Here is a 20,724-nt window from a genome sequence, read left to right on the forward strand (position 1 = left end):
GTTTGTTCTGTATTATACAAAAAAAATGCTTTTAGGTTACTATAAATTGTTTCTGCAAAAGTGACGCAATGCCATTTTAGAGGCCGCTGTCATGTTTGTCTCACCGAGCTAGTGGCAACACAAATATAATTTACCTAGCGCAAATATATATAACTAGGCTCATCTTCTCAATGAGTTTCCTTAACTTTTCTTTACTGATTGATTCTGTAGATGTGTAATCGAAAGCCGAAATAATTGCAACGCTTTTCTCTCTTACATATAGTAGATGCTACTCAAGGTATAATTGCACAAGTGTCTTAACCAGTACAATGCAGCTCCAGGATTCTCAAAATAATTGCTCAGATGTTACCTTGGCAACGCAGCTCCAGGCTTTTCAAAATCTATTTACATGAGAACAGGAATACAAAGAGTCCAATTTTCTACTTGAAATGAATTTGTTTCTCCAATTTTTTTGCTGGATGAATTAACATGCACAATGAATACAAGAATGAACAGATCGCCCGACACTGTAGAACAAAATTTGCCGGACCACAAAAGGACTACATATACAACTCAAAATTTTGCCGGGCCACAGAACAAAACTAGGTACAACTTGAGGCTGTGCAAGCAACGCATCCCTTTTCTTTTTCTTTCTTTTTGACAAGGCCTATCCATAGCCAAAGGAACAGATCCAGATCGCCGTAAGAAGCTGTCGACCCGGATCCAAATCATCAACCTAGATACCTAGGTAGGTGGGAGTGTCGGAGGCAGCCGCTCCTCATTCCTCAAGGAAGCAGCGAAAAACCCGACTGTTCTCTCCAGGGCAGTATACTATTGGTATAGCTACTCTACATATGTCTACCTACATACAGCTACTATATGTAGTAGCTGCTGGCCTGTTCTTTGCTTTTGCTCCTTGATCCGCCGTCGCCATACTGGTCGTGCCACCGAATAAGTTCCCTCATGTTTTCGGAGTCAACTGGCACGCTAGCGCACACCTATGCAGCAAATCATGCAACGTGGTTATCACATGGTCAATAAGCAAGCAGTAACAAACATACCTATTGCCAGCAAGTTTTCAAACAACTAGTGCTTTGATCCTCACCTGATCATGGGCCGATTTGAAATCGTCCATTCTAAGAGGCCGGATGTCGTCAGCTGTAAGCAGTGCAGGCTCAGGCCTACCTTCGGCAATCGCTACACTCTTCTCCTGTACAAAAGCAAAACCAGTATGAATAATTCAGCCACACCGGTGTGTGAGTGTGTGTGCGCGCGGGGGGGCCACAGAGGGGGGGTTTGGGTTTACATGCACACCTTTATTTCTCTCTCTAGGAGATCGCGAATGGGCCGCCCTGCTGCTGTTACACAGAGATTCTGGGGGAAAGGGGAATGTCAATGAGAATTCGGTGCGGTGGTACTCATTGCTGAAGAGCATAAGAGAGTCAGACCATCACCAACATCAACATACCTTCAAGTCACTTCCTGAATATCCATCAGTCATATTGGCAACTGACTCAAGACTCACATCTTCTGCCAACGCTTCTTTGGACAGTATCAGCTTCAAAATCCTCTCTCTATTCGGCGCATTAGGAAGGTTCACCATTAATCTGCCAACACCGGTCAGATCAGTGCCTAATAATTAAGAGCTAATGAGGACACCAAGATTTGTCAAGTAGTATAGGGAGATAGATGCTACCTGCGAGGTAACCTTCTAATGACCGCCTCATCAAGATCATAGGGCCTGTTGGTGGCTGCAAGAACCACTACACGTTCGTCATCTTTAGTAAGCAACCCCTCCCAATTCACCATAAATTCATTTTTCATCCTTCGCGTGGTTTCTGGCTCTTCTCGATTTTGTCTCTTTCCTAGCATGCTGTCAACCTGTGAAAGAAAGAAATACAGAAGAGGATGTGAGCATAATTAATAAACCATGCATAAAAGAAAATGATTATTATAGACTTGATTGCTCACCTCATCAAGGAATATTACAGCAGGAGATAGTTTACTTGCCAAAGAGAAAATGGCCTTTACATATTTCTCTCCTTCCCCAAACCACTGAAAACAAGACGAAAGAAAAACGCACCAGCTTTAACAGGCCGGAAAGCGCACACAAGAGCAGGGGCAGCCAATTTGTTATTTTGATTCAACTAACATACCTTTGGCGTGATGCTTGACATGGATACGTTCATAAAGCTTGCACCTGATTCTGTGGCTACTGCTTTTGCGAGCATTGTTTTACCGGTGCCGGGAGGTCCAAAGAGCAATATTCCCTTCGCAGGCTGCCAACATGAAAGGGATTCAATGCAGTGACTCATTAACCTTCACAAATTTATTTTTCATGTAAAACACTATCCAGCTAGATGTACATATACTTCTTTTATCTCCCCATTTCCCAATATAAAAAATGGCAAGCACAGTTCTGATTATTTAAAAAACAATGCCACAGCAACAGAACCCTGAGTCTTTACATCAAGCATCCTAGCTAACTGCTAGTTACTGCAGTTATATTGGTGAGCAAATAATTAAAATTCTGCATATCTTTTTTTGGCCAATAAAGTAACCATAGATATTAATCATGTTGGAAGGCAACCGGATTTATAATTTTAAAATTGTTGTACGGCCTATCCATTAAGAGAGCTGCCCTTAGCTGAATGTACATGACCGAGTACCTTTAATAGCTGCCCTTTGCTGAACAATTCAGGTCTTTTTAGAGGAGTTATAATCAATTCCTTTAACGTGTCTTTTACACACTCCAGGGCTCCGATATCGTCAAAGGTTACTCCAATTTCATGGGGTGCAATAACATTCGACAGAAGGCTTCTCTCAAACTCATTCTCTGTGACCACGTCCTGAAAATAAAATAAAATAAAAACCTAGATGAATTTAAGCATCTTAGACTTTTAAATAGCTCGCTAGATATAGGGGCGGAGGACACCTTCAGTGCTTTCTTTGAGCTACTACTGGCCATGCTCTCGCGCTGTATACGTTCGAGTCCGTGCTTCAGACTGTAACCACAAAGCTAACTTGGTATTCCACAAAAACACCTAATTCAAGTTTATTTTGATATGTAATACTCATAGGACATTAGCATCGTCTATTTACCTTTCTGTTGAAAGTACAGGTTTGGCATCCATATTGGGTTTATCGTGCTCAAGGTGATAAGAAATCCCATAACCAATAACCTTATCCACATCTGAAAATGGGAAAATCATAAGTTTTCAGTAAACATGTCTATAGAATTGAAAATAAAATACTAACAGTTGGTCCATGACTGACAATGGAAGAACCAACTTACCGTCATGAGTCAGTAGTCGGTCCGTAATTGGTAATTCTTCAACGTCGTGGCATTCAATTTCACATTGGGTCAGAAACTGCATTATAAAACAATGTAAGAATCATATAATAATTATCCAAAGTATCACTACCGAAGTTCATTAATAATCGAAGGTACCAAATGCTACCATTCTAGCAATTGTTGTTCCACCTCTATAGGTGCTTTCTTTTGATACATTGATTGATTGCAAGGGAATACTACTTGAAGGGCATAAAACATGTAAATCAATAAAAGCAATATATAGTCAAGTAGAGCACCATAAAATTCTTTTCAGAATTGCTTTTGTGCAAGGAGCGCTATACATATAACTATATAAGTTCACATTTCAATCATATAGCAAGTTAGAAATGAAACCATGCAATTAAGTTTTCTCGATCAAACACTGCTATACATGTACTTCCAGGGTCGCACAAAAAAATTCCTGTCACCTTCTGCAGAGACTCCTTGTTGCAGCTTACCTTGCGAATACTAAGAACATTGGCTTTAGCTCTAAGGCTTTCGGCATCAAGTCTTATTTGTTGGTTCAAATATGATAGCTGTGCTTTGTCCTAAGAAAAAACACGAATCTCTAGATTAGACAAAGTACCATCTGCAAGCTAATGGTTAACAGAAGTTTTTTGAATATGTCACCAGGGGGGAGGAGTCCCGCCTGTATGTTGATCTCTATTCAAAGAAATGGAGCCGGTTTATATGGGAAACCAGATAAAACCGTGACATTACCTTCGGAGGTTCAATGTAAATTCTGTTAGGGAAAAGCTTAGTTAGATGCTTTATTGAGTAATCATTGTTTCTTTCTTGCAATTTACTTCCAGAAGAGCCCTGCATTTTTCATAGCATTCGTTAGAGTAGCTCCCAAACATTCTACACCATGCCTACAAACTCTAATATAAATAAGTATTAATTTTTACCAATAAAGAGTTAATAAGGGCCTGGGCGTCATTACCAAGCGCCGGAAAAGATAATCCTTTTGGAGGTGACTATAAAATAGACCAGCGTCAGCAATCTCGAAGATAAAAAATAAGTACAAAAAAACAGTGTTAAATATATTCAACAGAACGATACAAAGCTGACAAGAAGAGAGAAGCCGAGGGGAATGAATATTTGCTGCATGTTAACTAGTGAATTCAGAATCCTCCGGTGGCAAGAGTTGTCTTAGGTTTAGTCTCATGTGCCAAAATGTTACTCAAACCACATATTAGCTAGTGAAATATTAAAAAGAGTTGTCTTAGGTTTAGTCTCATGTGACAAAAAGATTTGTCTTAGGTGTTTGTCCTTGAGAGTTGAGCTAGCCTAGTGATCTCGGCTATCCTACGTTTCACTCACCCCTGTTCCGATCGTTTTGAAAATATAGGTGTGCCAACCTATCTGAGCAATCTTTCCTATTCTACCTAAAAAACCTTGTGCTTTAGCAGAACACCAAATGTAATGGACTGCTGTGTAGTACTATACCTTATCTATAAATGTGTCAACCTATCTAATCAATCTTCCCTACCTAAAAAACACCCGATATCACGGCATCTTAATCCTTGTGCTAAATTTCAATTTACTTCCTAAAGGGGACTGTGTAGTATACCTTATCTATCTGGCTGGTTGCCCAAGTGTAAGAAGCAATTATTAGAACCCCAGGTGGAAGTTCCTTCCCTAGTGATTCATGTGATTCTGGACTTCTGGTCAGCGTTCTCTCTAAATCCTTAACGAACACAATCAAAGTGCTACTTTGGCTTTCTTCCGAAATGACCTGAAAGGCAATGGAAACAATGTTGTTGCAGGCTATAGAAGGTTAAATTTCACATAAATATGATCACCCAAAACAGTAGGTACCTGATTTAACTCGTCTATACCAAATTGTTTATCACTAGAAGAGCTTGGGAGAAGTTCATTAACTAGAGAAATGTCAAACAGTTAATCACAAATCAGATCAGAAGAGCATCAGTAGGCAACCAAAATGACCATTGCACATCAAGTTCACACTAACCAGGGCAAAAGAAGCCATGATCTTTGTCGCACAAACCCCCAAGATCATTACCACCCGGAATCGGCTTGTCAAATCTAACTCCAACTTTATGGAAACTACCGACATTGTTTTCGAAGGCAAGCATCACTCTGCCCCGATAACCATTAGTTGGCCCCCTGCGAATAAGCCAAATTTACAATGTAAAATTCGAAAGGAAATTATCTTGCTAACATAATCATGCGATGAGCAGGGCTAACATACTCATGTAACAAATATGACCAAAAAGCACAAAGAACAAAGGAGATCTAGGATGCACAAATATTATGTCAAAGTGAAACAGAAATACAAGGCTACAAAGCTACCTGTGCATAAATGTGTGAAAGGGAGGTTTTGTAATTGGGCCAATATACTTTACCCTACTCCCTGCACAACAAAGAGTATATATAAAGGCTTCAGTAAAGATTATGGTAACATTTAAGCTGATAAACAATATAAAAAAAGGGTACCAAAACCTTTTCCAAAAGTTACACCATTGGGCGATTCTGGAACCTTGGTACATCTGGCCTGAACATAATTTTATTTCTCAGATAATGCATAAATTGCTTCGGCATTCACAGAGTACAAGTTGCTTAGTTACTATGTTTGGATTGATATTGAAATGGAAACTCATAGATAACTTACAGAAGGAAGCAGAAGAGAATCAACAATGAGAAGTCTGGCACCAAACTTCTTTGCAAGGGCCTTTACAATTTTTTCCTGATAAATTTCGGTCCCTAGAAAAGCATATTTGTGCAAATATAGTTAACTACTCCCTGGACAAGCAATGATTAGAAAAATGCCACCTCCTGGTCCTGTGACCTTAGTAAATATCAAAAACGGAGAAGAGAAATGCTGAAAAATACCAGATGAACTAGATAACATAATTCGCTGGTTTAGAGATGAAATTCCCCATAAACTTCTGATGAACCTTTTCCCCCTGTGTTCCATGTGTATGGATGCAGTTGTCAAGAGTTTGCTCTTTGTATTCTCACTGCATAAAAAAAGGAAAGATGGTTTGATGAATAATGAGAGGAAAGATGATTCAAACAAACATTTTTGTAAACAATTTTCTTTGCCTAAATATATATAAGCTAAACAACTTGAACACCAAAAGTATACAGAAAAGGGAGACTTTGCTTTGCCCTCAGCTTTGAGGGATGCAAATAAACAGAATAGTGCAAAATGTTTCATTCACATGGCATAGCATGCAGAGAAAAGTGTTTAAGTAACGGATAGCTGTTGAAACAAATGAGCTAAACACAAGTAGCATATTAGTTACCTAAGATAGTAGGGGAAATTCTCAAGAGTAACTTGAATAGCATCTGGACAAAGAATTCCTCGTTTTAATCCATCCGTAAAAGTTTGAGATACCCTCTGGTTATTCTCTCCAGCTGATACAGAGATCGGCGCTTCATTGCCATTTAAAAGATACTGGAAAATCTGGTAGAAGGTTAAGGCTAACTCCCCTTGATTTCAGAGAATAGTCAAACTAACAAATCTGGCAGCTTTTACTTATCATTGTCGGAGTAGCATATAATCAATGGAATATATGGAAATGATAACAGAGGACAGACAGGGGTAAAGTACAGTGTAGCAACAAAACATGATAAGAAATGGATACGTAGGCATTCTTGTAATGTGAAATGATAACTTCATCCCCATCGGCAAGGGGAGTTGTGGTGCCCTTGATGATGTTCCTACGATTTACTTGAACCCACCCCGGTTCTCCTGTGACTTCTAATAGACACTGGCCCGATTCCTGGAAGAACAAAGCAAAGCAGCACAATGTTTACGCAAAAAAAGTCGAATAGTCAACAAAGCAAGGAACGATAGCAAGGTTAACAGTATGTACCTCAAGGTGCCGCAACATGCATAGAGTCACGCTATTGAAACCGATAGCACATAGACGGTTACTGATGGTGAGATGAGGAGTCTGCAATCAGGTAGTGATGGTTGGTATCTATCAGGCAGTGATTAAGGTGATTCACGAACACGCACAAATGATAATAAAGAAGGAATGCACTAGAGTCAACAGTTAAGAACAAACCAATGCATTTCACATTTCTGTAATGCATTTCACATTTCTGTAATGTATTTCACATTTGAGATGCTGAAATTCACAATTCTGTAACGCATTTCACATTTCTGTAATGTATTTCACATTTGTGATGCTGAAACTCACATTTCTGTAATGCATTTCATATTTCTGTAATGCATTTCACATTTGAGATGCTGAAATTCACATTTCTGTAATGCATGTCACATTTCACATTTCTGTGATGCATTTCACGTTTGAGATGCTGAAATTCTCACCGAGGTGTTGAGAACAAAATTTGCAAGACTAGACAAAACGGCCTGCAATGCAACTCTAAGTTGCATCTTCAAGCTAAGAAAATTTTCATTTCACCACGAGTTGACTAACACTTGACCTTTCTGTGAGTGGTTGGTTAATTCTGAATCAGGCATGATGGTCGTTGATATTCCCCAACAAATTCAGACACCAACAACTTTTAACACCCGCAAGAAAAATTCCTACATGAACAATGCCTACAAAACTGAACTGCAATCATCAAGACCAGGGGAAATCTTGTAACTTGGTCTAAGAAAAGGGGGGAAATCTTGATTCTTGAAGACCAGCAGATGCTAGATTAGATATCTGCAGCCAGACAGCATCAAGAATGAACGCAGGCGAGCTCTAAAATGAAGGCCAAGAATCGCCAAGAAACAGAGCATTCGCCCCCAACGAGCTCTAAAATGGAGTCATGACGATAATCTTGAAGAGAATGGAGAACCAATGAGTCAGCAACCCCAATTCACGCACCTCCGAGAACTGTGACAGCAGCCTCGCCCACGGCCCCGGGTTCGGCGGCTGCCTCGCTTGCGACCCCGTCGCCGCCGCAGCCAGCCTGTCCTGCGCGGCCAATGACGCGAGCGCCTTGCACACCTCCTCCTCCACAGCATGCCTCGAGCTCGTCGTCGCCTTCTCCGCCGCCGCCGCCGCGGCGACGGGCGCCTTCTCCTGGGGTTTGTCCGCCTCCGCCTTCTCCTTCCCCTTCCCCGTCGCGCCCGCCTGCGAAGCGAGGTCGGGTCAACCCGAGGCGTCCAAGGTCCAAACTGACACCGAATTCTCGCGCTGCTGGATTGGAGGGGCCAGCCCGGCCAGAGTCACCTTGGAGCGCTTGATGGGGGAGGCGGGGGACGGGGGCTGCGGCGGCGACGACGACGGCGCGCGCTTCCTGCCGCCCTTTCCTCGTCCGCTGCCGTCGGCGGAACTACGGGGAGTGTCCACCATGGCGGTCGCCGGCGACGAGGGGCGCTCTTTCTCTTTCCGGAAAGCAACCGTAACGGAAAACCTTCCTCTCGGTGGATTTCTGTTACTGTATTTCTTTTTACGCGAGAAAATAAATGGCGGGTCGGCGAGGAGGAGGCTTTATATAAACGGTGAGGCGAGGAGAGAGCTCAGATAACTTCAGTTCATAATTGTGCTCCGCATTTATTTCATGATTTCACCGCACTAAGCTTTATATAAGTGGCGAGGTCAGGTAAATGGTTCGTAATTGAGTTCTTTTTGTCGAGCACTCAGCAAAGATTTGTTGAGTGTCAAAACTCGGTGCATGGCAAAAAAAAGAGGAACAAGGGACAACCTGTTTTTGCCGAGTTCTCTAGCATGTGTACTCGGCAAAAGTTTGTCTGGAATTAAATCACGCGGAGATATAGAGCACAAAGCACGTGAAGAACACACAAAACATGCAAAGAACATACCAAGTAAAAGTCATTTTTGGTCTTGCTTTGTTACCGACTAGATTATGAGCTTGTTTCGAGTTGAAAGTTGTTTTTCTTCACCCGGATGTCATTTATGTACAAATAATGACTATCAGAAACAAGTACTTCAACATAAATAAGTATTAAAATAATATAGTTCATGAGGGGGAGGGGGCCAGAATTCCCTGGTCTAACGTATGATCAGGGGGCAGAGTCTCCGACCTAAGGTATGGTCGGGGGAGGGGTCCATTGCCCTTCCTCCTAATCCTAATTGCTTTATTTTCTTTATTGTGGCTATGCGTGTTTTCATGTCGGCCAGCTCAAGCATCCAATTGGATGATCGAGAGGTTCTTGAGGACCTGCATGGCAACCTATTCAAGGATGACAATTACTCCTACTACTAACACAATGACACAGAGCCACGTGGGTGGAGTGACATTTCCTATGATCGAATTGGTTGTGTCACAATAATCAAGCTTGCGGGCTTAGGAATTGTTGTTAGCTTGCCGACAAGTGTCTGCAAACTCAATGCACTAGAGGAACTAAATATATATCTCAACATCAATGAAAACACTAAGATCAACCTATTCAACTGTGGGTGGGGGGGGGGGGGGGGGGGGAGAGGGGGCGCTTCTGGCAAACCCCAATTTCTGGCAGCAAGAACTACAATGCCTATTTAATGTCAATCCTGCCTCTTAGGTGCCATACCAGAGCACCTCAGGATGATCAAAAGCCTCAAGTTAGCATTGATCAGCATCAAATCCATTTCTAGTTTGATCCCGACCACCTTTAACATCAACAACATGTAACGCTCCGGACCGGCACTATGCAAAGCTAGCACCTCTGGTAGCATTTGCCTAATATCGATCCTAGGACACCCACCAACACAACGTGCATGTCGTGGAAAGGATCGAGATGGACCTAGAGGGGGGGGGGGTGAATAGGTACAATTACAAATTTTAATTATTACTTAGCAATTTTAGGCAATAATGTGGAATATGAAGATAAGCCTAACAATTGCAAGTGTAGTACTAAGAGCTAAGCAGGATAAACAAGTAGCACAAGTATGTAAGTAAGCAAGCACAATATGATACAAGTGAGTGCTAAGAGACAAGTAACCACAAGTAGAGAGTTAGGGTTAGGAATAACCGCAACTCCGGGAGACGAGGATGTATGCCGATGTTCACTTCCTTGGAGGGAAGCTACGTCACCATTAGAGAGGTGGATCTTACCACAAAGGCACACCAACGCCACGAAGGCTCACCCTATTATCCCTTTGAGACAACACCACGAAGGCGTTTCTCAACCACTAGTGGTAGACCTTGAGGTGGTCTCCGAACCCTCACAAACTTTCTGGGGGTAATCACAATGGTTGATTCCTCTCCGAATGACTCCTACCGCCTAGGAGTCTCCAACCTCCAAGAGTAACAAGAACGATGGAGAAAAAGCTCAAGACTTGCTCAAATCACAAATTCCTTTGGTGCAAAGGTGGGGAAGGAGTGGATCTATCACTTGATCGGACAACTTCTCTCAAGTGCTCTCAAATCCCTTGGGGATCTAAGATTTGGTGTGGAAGAGTGAGAGAGTGAGTGAAATGTGTTCTTAGCAAGCTCAAAGTGAATGGTCAACCTTATCCCGTGGGGAGAAGGCTATATATAGTGGAGGTGGAAAAGTAACCGTTTGAGCAACTCAAGTGCACAGGAGGCGTCGGACGTCCGGACAGGACCGGACGTCCGGTGGCATAGATAGGCCCGGACGTCCGACAGACGTCGGTCGTCTGGTCGCTGGAGAAACACAAGCCACGAATCAGCATATAGCTAATGGACGTCCGGACCGTTTCGGTCGTCCGGTGACCGGACGACCGTAGAAGACCGGATATCCGTAAAAATTGTTCTGTTGAGAAAGTGTCGGACGTCCGGAGAAGCTCGGACATCCGTGAATATTGTTCTGTGAAGAAACACCGGACGACCGACGAGAGCCAGACGTTCGGACAGCTGAAAGGGATCGGACGTCCGTAACATATCGGACGTCTGGTGAAAAATGGAGTTGTGGGTTTTGAGCAAATCTTTCACTAGATCCATCGACCCCCTCTTAATAGTGCGGGATCCCTATACTCAAGAACAAACTGTAAACAAAGCCAACACTATTGTCTTGTATCTCCAATCTTGAGTTATATGCATTTGTCTTTAGTCATGATCCACACACGGCCTTTGAGACATAATCCTGAGATATACTTGATAAACATGATTAGTCCCATACATGCATGTTGTCATCAACATCAAAATAAGATTAAGGGCATGATTGCACTTTCAATCTCCCCCTTTTTGGTAGTTGATGACAACATACATGTACTTCTTGAAATAAAAACTTTGAGTATCGAAGGGATTTGTTGCGGAGCTCCCCTTAACAATGTGCACAAAGAAAAATAAGCATGAGAGGAGCTCCCCCTCAGGGTGATACCAACACATTCAAATCACAAGTTGCACATGATAACATTCAAATAGATTCATCACTCACATCATAGAACCTAAAGTAACAATGATCATAATAAGGTTCATGGTACGATACATATCATAGTGCAATACAAGTTAATATCACATATTACAGTACTCAATGGATACTACTACCCCCCTTGGCAGCAAGTACCCAAAAGGAGGCCAAGAGGAGCAACCAGAACATCATCATCATCATTAGAACCCAGCCTCCTCCTCATCATCATGAGCACCACTACCACCGGCCTCGTCAAAGAAGTCAGACCACTCAGGACCCGAAGGAAAGCCAAAGTCCGAAGGGGGCTCATTGTTGAGGAACGTTGTAATTTCAAAAAAATTCCTACGCACACACAGGATCATGGTGATGCATAGCAACGAGAGGGGAGAGGTTGTCCACGTACCCTCGTAGACCGAATGCGGAAGCGTTAGCACAATGCGGTTGATGTAGTAGTACGTCTTCACGATCCGACCGATCCAAGTACCGAACGCACGGCACCTCCGAGTTCTGCACACGTTCAACTCGATGACGTCCCGCGAGCTCCGATCCAGCAAAGCTTCATAGGAGAGTTTCGTCAGCACGACGGCGTGGTGACGGTGATGATGATGCTACCGACGCAGGGCTTCGCCTAAGCACCGCTACGATATGATCGAGGTGGATTATGGTGGAGGGGGGCACCGTACACGGCTAAGAGATCAATGATCAATTGTTGTGTCTATGGGGTGCCCCCTGCCCCCATATATAAAGGAGCAAGGGGGGAGGCGGCCGACCAGGGAGAGGCGCGCCAAGGGGGGAGTCCTACTCCCAATAGGAGTAGGACTCCTCCTTTTCCTAGTAGGAGTAGGAGAGGGAAGGAAAGGGAGAGGAGGAGAAGGAAAGAGGGGGCCGACCCCCTTGCCCTAAACCAATTCGGTTTGGGCCTTGGGGGCCCCACACTCCCCTTGCTGCCCTCTATTTCCACTAAGGCCCATGTAGGCCCATTAAGCCCACCCCCCCGGGAGGGGGGGGGGGTGCCGGTAACCCCCGGTACTTCGGTACATGTCCGAAACCTTCCGGAACCTTTCCGATGTCCGAACATAGTCGTCCAATATATCAATCTTTACGTCTTGACCATTTCGAGACTCCTCGTCATGTCCGTGATCATATCCAGGACTCCAAACTACCTTCGGTACATCAAAACACAAAAACTCATAATACCGATCGTCACCGAACTTTAAGCGTGCGGACCCTACGGGTTCGAGAACTATGTATACATGACCGAGACACGTCTCCGGTCAATAACCAATAGCGGAACCTGGATGCTCATATTGGCTCCCACATATTCTACGAAGATCTTGATCGGTCAAACCGCATAACAACATACGTTGTTCCCTTTGTCATCGTTATGTTACTTGCCTGAGATTCGATCGTCGGTATCTCAATACCTAGTTTAATCTCATTACTGGCAAGTCTCTTTACTCGTTCCGTAATACATCATCCCGCAACTAACTCATTAGTTACAATGCTTGCAAGGCTTATAGTGATGTGCATTACCGAGTGGGCCCAGAGATACCTCTCCGACAATCGGAGTGACAAATCCTAATCTCGAAATACGCCAACTCAACAAGTACCTTCGGAGACACCTGTAGAGCACCTTTATAATCACCCAGTTACGTTGTGACGTTTGGTAGCACACAAAGTGTTCCACCAGTAACCGGGAGTTGCATAATCTCATAGTCATAGGAACATGTATAAGTCATGAAGAAAGCAGTAGCAACAAACTAAATGATCATCATGATAAGCTAACGGATGGGTCAAGTCAATCACATCATTCTCCTAATGATGTGATCCCGTTAATCAAATGACAACTCATGTCTATGGTTAGGAAACATAACCATCATTGATTCAACGAGCTAGTCAAGTAGAGGCATACTACTGACACTCTGTTTGTCTATGTATTCACACATGTATTAAGTTTTCGGTTAATACAATTCTAGCATGAATAATAAACATTTAGCATGATACAAGGAAATATAAATAACAACTTTATTATTGCCTCTAGGGCATATTTCCTTCAGTATCCCACTTGCACTAGAGTCAATAATCTAGTTCACATCTCCATGTGACTAATACCCAAAGGGTTTACTAGAGTCAATAATCTAGTTCACATTGCTATGTGATTAACACCCAAAGAGTGATCATGTTTTGTTTGTGAGAGAAATTTAGTCAACGGGTCTACCACATTCAGAGCCGTATGTATTTTGCAAATTTTCTATGTCTACAATGCTTTGCACGGAGCTACTCTAGCTAATTGCTCCCACTTTCAATATGTATCCATATCGAGACTTAGAGTCTTCTAGATCGATGTAAAAAGCTTGCATCAACGTAACTCTTTACGACGAGCTCTTTTATCACCTCCATAACCGAGAAATATTTCCTTAGTCCTCTAAGGATAATTTGACCGCTGTCCAGTGATCTACTCCTAGATCATTATTGTACTCCCTTGCCAGAATCATGCTAATGTATACAATAGGACTGGTAAACAACATAGAATACTTTATAGAACCTATGGCTGAGGCATAGGGAATGTCTTTTCATTCTCTTTTTATTTTCTGCTGTGGTCGAGTTTTGAGTCTTTACTCAACTTCACACCTTGCAACACAGGCAAGAACTCCTTCTTTGAATGTTCCATTTTGAACTACTTCAAAATCTTGTCAAGGTATGTACTCATTGAAAAAACTTATCAAGCGTCTTGATCTATCTCTATAGATCTTGATGCTCAATGTGTAAGCAGCTTCATCGAGGTCTTTCTTTGAAAAAACTCTTTTCAAACACTCCTTTATGCTTTCCAGAAAATTCTACATTATTTCCGATCAACAATATGTCATTCACATATACTTATCAGAAATGCTGTAGTGCTCCCACTCACTTTCTTGTAAATACAGGCTTCATCGCAAGTCTGTATAAAACCATATGCTTTGATCACTTTATCAAAGCATATATTCCAACTCCGAGATGCTTGCACCAGTCCATAGATGGATCGCTGGAGCTTGCTCACTTTGTTATCACCTTTTAGGATTGACAAAACCTTCTGGTTGCATCATATACAACTCTTCTTTAAGAAATCCATAAAGGAATACAATTTTGACATCCATTTGCCAGATTCCATAAAATGCGGCAACTGCTAACATGATTCAGACCAACTTTTAAGCATCGATACAAGTGATAAAATCTCATCGTAGTCAACACCTTGAACATGTCAAAACATTTTGCGACAACTCGAGCTTTGTAGATAGTAACACTACTATCAGCGTCCGTCTTCCTCTTGAAGATCCATTTATTCTTAATGACTCACCGATCATCGGGCAAGTCAATCAAAGTCCATACTTTGTTCTCATACATGGATCCCATCTCAGATTTCATGGCCTCAAGCCATTTCACGGAATCTGGGCTCATCATCGCTTCCTCATAGTTCGTAGGTTCGTCATGGTCAAGTAACATGACATCCAGAATAGGATTACCGTACCACTCTGGTGCAGATCTCACTCTGGTTGACCCACGAGGTTCGGTAGTAACTTGATCTGAAGTTACATGATCATCATCATTAGCTTCCTCACTAATTGGTGTAGGAGTCACATGAACCGATTTCTTTGATGAACTACTTTCCAATAAGGGAGCAGGTACATTTACCTCATCAAGTTCTACTTTCCTCCCACTCACTTCTTTTGAGAGAAACTCCTTCTCTAGAAAGGATCCATTCTTAGCAACGAATGTCTTGCCTTCGAATCAGTGATAGAAGGTGTACCCAACTGTCTCCTTTGGGTATCCTATGAAGACACATTTTTCCGATTTGGGTTCGAGCTTATCAGGATGAAACTTTTCACATAAGCATCACAACCCCAAACTTTAAGAAATGACAACTTTGGTTTCTTGCCAAACCATAGTTCATATGGCGTCGTCTCAACGGATTTAGATGGTGCCCTATTTAACATGAATGCAGCTGTCTCTAATGCATAACGCCAAAACAATAGTGGTAAATCGGTAAGAGACATCATAGATTGCACCATATCTAATAAAGTACGGTTACGATGTTTGGACACACCATTATGCTGTGGTGTTCCAGGTGGCGTGAGTTGCGAAACTATTCCGCATTGTTTTAAATGAAGACCAAACTCGTAACTCAAATATTCTCCTCTATGATCAGATCGTAGAAACTTTATTTTCTTGTTACGATGATTTTCCACGTCACTCTAAAATTCTTTGAAATTTTAAAATGTTCCAGACTTATGTTTTATCAAGTAGATATACCCATATTTGCTCAAATCATCTGTGAAAGTCAGAAAATAACAATACCCGCCGCGAGCCTCAACACTCATCGGACCGCATACATCACTATGTATTATTTCCAATAAGTCAGTTGCTCGCTCCATTGTTCCGGAGAATGGAGTCTTAGTCATCTTGCCCATGAGGCATGGTTCGCAAGCATCAACTGATTCATAATCAAGTGATTCCAAAAGCCCATCAGCATGGATTTTCTTCATGTGCTTTACACCAATATGACCTAAACGGCAGTGCCACAAATAAGTTGCACTATCATTATTAACTTTGCATCTTTTGGCTTCAATATTATGAATATGTGTATCACTACGATCGAGATTCAATAAACCATTCACCTTGGGTGTATGAGCATTGAAGGTTTTATTCATGTAAACAGAACAACAATTATTCTCTGACTTTAAATGAATAACTGTATTGCAATAAACATGATCAAATCATATTCATGCTTAACGCAAACACCAAATAACATTTATTTAGGTTCCACACGAATCCCGAAAGTATAGGGAGTGTGCGATGATGATCATATCAATCTTGGAACCACTTCCAACACACATCGTCACTTCACCCTTAACTAGTCTCTGTTCATTCTGCAACTCCCGTTTCGAGTTACTAATCTCAGCAACTGAACTAGTATCAAATACTGAGGGGTTGCTATAAATACTAGTAAAGTACACATCAATAACATGTATATCAAATATACCTTTGTTCACTTTGCCATCCTTCTTATCCGCCAAATACTTGGGGAAGTTCTACTTCCAGTGACCAATCCCTTTGCAGTAGAAGCATTTAGTCTCAGGATTAGGTCTAGACTTGGGCTTCTTCACTTGAGCAGCAACTTGCTTGCCGTTCTTCTTGAAGTTCCCCTTCTTCCCTTTGCCCTTTTCTTGAAACTAGTGGTCTTGTCAACCATCAACACTTGATGCTTTTCTTGATTTCTACCTTCTCGATTTCATCATCACGAAGAGTTGGGAATCGTTTCTGTTATCTCTCGCATATTATAGTTCATCACGAAGTTCCAGTAACTTGGTGATAGTGTCTAGAGAACTCTGTCAATCACTATCTTATCTGGAAGATTAACTCCCACTTGATTCAAGTGATTGTAGTACTCAGACATTCTGAGCACATGCTCACTAGCTGAGCTATTCTCCTCCATCTTGTAGGCAAAGTGCTTTGTCAAAGGTCTCATACCTTTCGACATGGGCATGAGTCTGAAATACTAATTTCAACTCTTGGAACATCTGATATTCTCCGTGGCGTTCAAAACGTCTTTGAAGCCCCGATTCTAAGCCGTAAAGCATGGTGCACTAAACTATCAAGTAGTCATCATGTCGAGCTCACCAAACGTTCATAACGTCTGCATCTGCTCCTGCAATCGGTCTATCACCTAGCGGTGCATCAAGGACATAATTCTTCTGTGCAGCAATGAGGATAATCCTCAGATCACGGATCCAATCCGCATTATTGCTACTAACATCTTTCAATTTATTTTTCTCTAGGAACATATCTGAAATAAACGGGGAAGCTATGTGCGAGCTATTGATCTACAACATAGATATGCAAATACTATCAAGATTAAGTTCATGATAAATTAAAGTTCAATTAATCATATTACTTAAGAACTCCCACTTAGATAGACATCCCTCTAGTCATCTAAATGATCACGTGATCCAAATCAACGAAACCATGTCCGATCATCATGTGAGATGGAGTAGTTTTCAATGGTGAACATCATTATGTTGATCATATCTACTATAAGATTCACACTCGACCTTTCGGTCTCCAGTGTTCCGAGGCCATATCTGCATATGCTAGGCTCGTCAAGTTTAACCCGAGTATTTTGCGTGTGCAAAACTGTCTTACACCCGTTGTAGATGAACGTTGAGCTTATCATACCCGATCATCACGTGGTGTCTTGGCACGACGAACTTTGGCAACGGTGCATACTCAGGGAGAACACTTCTACCTTGAATTTTTTTAGTGAGAGATCATCTTATAATGCTACCGCCGAACTAAGCAAAAATAAGATGTATAAAAGATAAACATCACATGCAATCCAAATATGTGACATGATATGGCCATCATCATCTTGTGCTTTTGATCTCCATCTCCAAAGTACTGTCATGATCTCCATTGTTACCGACATGACACCATGATCTCCATCATCTTGATCTTTTATCAACATGTCGTCACATGGTCGTCTCACCAGCTATTGGTTTTGCAACTATTGCTATCGCATAGCGATAAAGTAAAGCAATTACATGGCACTTGCATCTTGTGCAATAAAGAGACAACCATAAGGCTTCTGCCATTTGCCGATAACTTCAACAAACATGATCATCTCATAAAACAATTTATATCTCATCACGTCTTGACCATATCACATCACAACATGCCCTGCAAAAACAAGTTAGACGTCCTCTACTTTGTTGTTGCAAGTTTTACGTGGCTGCTACGGGCTGAGCAAGAACCGTTCTTACCTACACATCAAAACCACAATGATATTTCGTCAAGTTAGTGCTGTTTTAACCTTCAACAAGGACCGGGCGTAGTCACACTCGGTTCAACTAAAGTTGGAGAAACTGACATCCCCCAGCCACCTGTGTGTGCAAAGCACGATTTTTTTGAAACTATGATGATTTTTATAGCAAATTCGGAAACTGTACGACCTAATGCATAAAAATCGAAACTATGACCCCGTCGGCCTTCTATTGGCCGAAGAGGGACTTTTCGGCCTACCGTTGGCCGAAGTAGGCTCTTCAGCCTCCCGTTGGCCGAAGAGTGCCCAACTGGGCCGAAGAGCACTTTTCGGCTTCCCATTGGCCGAAAAGTCTCAGGGGCACAAAACGTAATTAAGATGGCCTCAAATGAAAAAGGTATCAACATGAAAAATCTTTGTCTCGTCGAAACGGTTGATTTTGATATAAAAATCGTCTTAATCCGACGTCGTATGCAACCTGTAGAGCCAAAACAAGGTCAGGGGCAGAAGCTGCAGAGTTACTTCGGACAGACTGAATGGATGTTAGAAAATTTGTCACGGGACACCCGGTGCACTCGGTGAGACCGTGTGGAATCCATAATAGCACACAAGTTTGATCACGTTCACTCTGTGAGACCGAACCAAACCACTCGAGTTAAAAGTTAGGATTTTTTATCTGGAAAATTGTTCGTCTACACCGGGAAGACTGCTTGCTTACCGTGCTTCCGGCCGGGTCTCCTTCGACGTGAGCTACGGTGCATCACCCCTAGCCTCGAGGGTACACGGTGACGTTTTTGTGTGCATCATCCCTGACATCGAGGGTGCACGGTGACGGGCCTGAGAGGTGACCATTGCCTCCGAGTGGTTTGCTTCGGTCTCACAGAGTGAACGTGACCAAACTTGTGTACTTTTCTCTATTTCACAAGGTCTCACTGAGTGCACCGGGTGTCCCGTGACAAATTTTCTGACATCCATTCGGTCTGTCCGAAGTAACTCCGCAGCTTCTGCCCCTGACCTTGTTTTGGCTCTATAGGTTGCATACGAGCTCGGATTAAGACGATTTTATATCAAAATCAACCGTTTCAACGAGACGAAGATTTTTCATGTTAATAACCTTTTCATTTGAGGCCATCTTAATTACGTTTTGTGCCCCTGACACTTTTCGGCCAACGGGAAGCCGAAAAGTGCTCTTCGGCCCAGCTGGGCACTCTTCCGCCGACGGGAGGCTGAAGAGCCCACTTCAGCCAACGGTAGGCCGAAAAGTCCCTCTTCGGCCAACAGAAGTCCGACGGGGTCATAGTTTCGATTTTTATGCATTAGGCCGTATAGTTTTCGAATTTGCTATAAAAATCATCATAGTTTCAAAAGAAAAATCCAAAGCACGTCGGTAGAACCAGTCTCGCGTAAGCGTACGCGTAATGTCGGTCCGGGCCATTTCATCCAACAATACCGCCAAACCAAAGTATGACATGCCGATAAGAAATATAACTTGTATCGCCCACAACTCACTTGTGTTCTACTCGTGCATATAACATCTACGCAATAACCTGGCTCGGATGCCACTGTTGGGGAACGTAGTAATTTCAAAAAATTTCCTACGCACACACAGGATCATGGTGATGCATAGCAATGAGAGGGGAGAGGTTGTCCACGTACCCTCGTAGACCGAATGCGGAAGCGTTAGCACAACGCGGTTGATGTAGTCGTACGTCTTCATGATCCGACCAATCCAAGTACCAAACGCACGACACCTCTGAGTTCTGCACACGTTCAACTCGATGACGTCCCGCGAGCTCCGATCTAGCAAAGCTTCATAGGAGAGTTTCGTCAGCACGACGGCGTGGTGACGGTGATGATGATTCTACCTACGCAGGGCTTCGCCTAAGCACCGCTACGATATGATCAAGGTGGATTATGGAGGAGGGGGGTACCGCACACGGCTAAGAGATCAATGATCAATTGTTGTGTCTATGGGGTGCCGCCTGCCCCCGTATATAAAGGAGCAAGGGGGAGGAGGCGGCCTTCCAGGGAGAGGCGCGCCAAGGGGGGAGTCCTACTCCCACTAGGAGCAGGACTCCTCCTTTTCCTAGTAGGAGTAGGAGAGGGAAGGAAAGGGAGAGGAGGAGAAGGAAAGAGGGGGCCGACCCCCTTGCCCTAAACCAATTCGGTTTGGGCCTTGGGGGGGGGGCGCCCCACACTCCCATTGCTTGCCTCTATGTCCACTAAGGCCCATTAAGCCCCCCCCCGGGGCGGGAGGGGGGGGGTTCCGGTAACCCCCGGTACTCCGGTATATGTCCGAAACCTTTCCGATGTCCGAACATAGTCGTCCAATATATCGATCTTTATGTCTCGACCATTTCGAGACTCCTCGTC

General features: G+C 42.9%; 1 protein-coding gene across 1 annotated transcript; it reads right to left on the bottom strand.

Moving 5' to 3' along the window:
• Positions 1–343: 343 nt before the first annotated feature.
• On the bottom strand, positions 344–8,689 carry LOC125522974. The gene is made up of 26 exons (XM_048688018.1): positions 8,476–8,689; positions 8,128–8,376; positions 7,159–7,239; positions 6,928–7,065; positions 6,586–6,746; positions 6,170–6,297; positions 5,949–6,040; positions 5,780–5,831; positions 5,630–5,690; positions 5,289–5,443; positions 5,135–5,196; positions 4,887–5,051; positions 4,222–4,290; positions 4,034–4,132; positions 3,772–3,861; positions 3,275–3,350; positions 3,082–3,172; positions 2,915–2,984; positions 2,649–2,828; positions 2,136–2,258; positions 1,951–2,034; positions 1,676–1,860; positions 1,448–1,586; positions 1,294–1,353; positions 1,085–1,189; positions 344–977 (listed from the first exon to the last, which is right to left on the bottom strand). Exons 1-26 carry the CDS (start codon positions 8,596–8,598, stop codon positions 855–857), a joined length of 2,961 nt encoding a protein of 986 aa, XP_048543975.1. The 5' UTR covers positions 8,599–8,689; the 3' UTR covers positions 344–854.
• Between the last annotated feature and the right edge of the window lie 12,035 nt (positions 8,690–20,724).

This window comes from Triticum urartu, chromosome 7 (genome assembly GCF_003073215.2).
Source record: "Triticum urartu cultivar G1812 chromosome 7, Tu2.1, whole genome shotgun sequence".
NCBI lineage: Eukaryota > Viridiplantae > Streptophyta > Magnoliopsida > Poales > Poaceae > Triticum > Triticum urartu.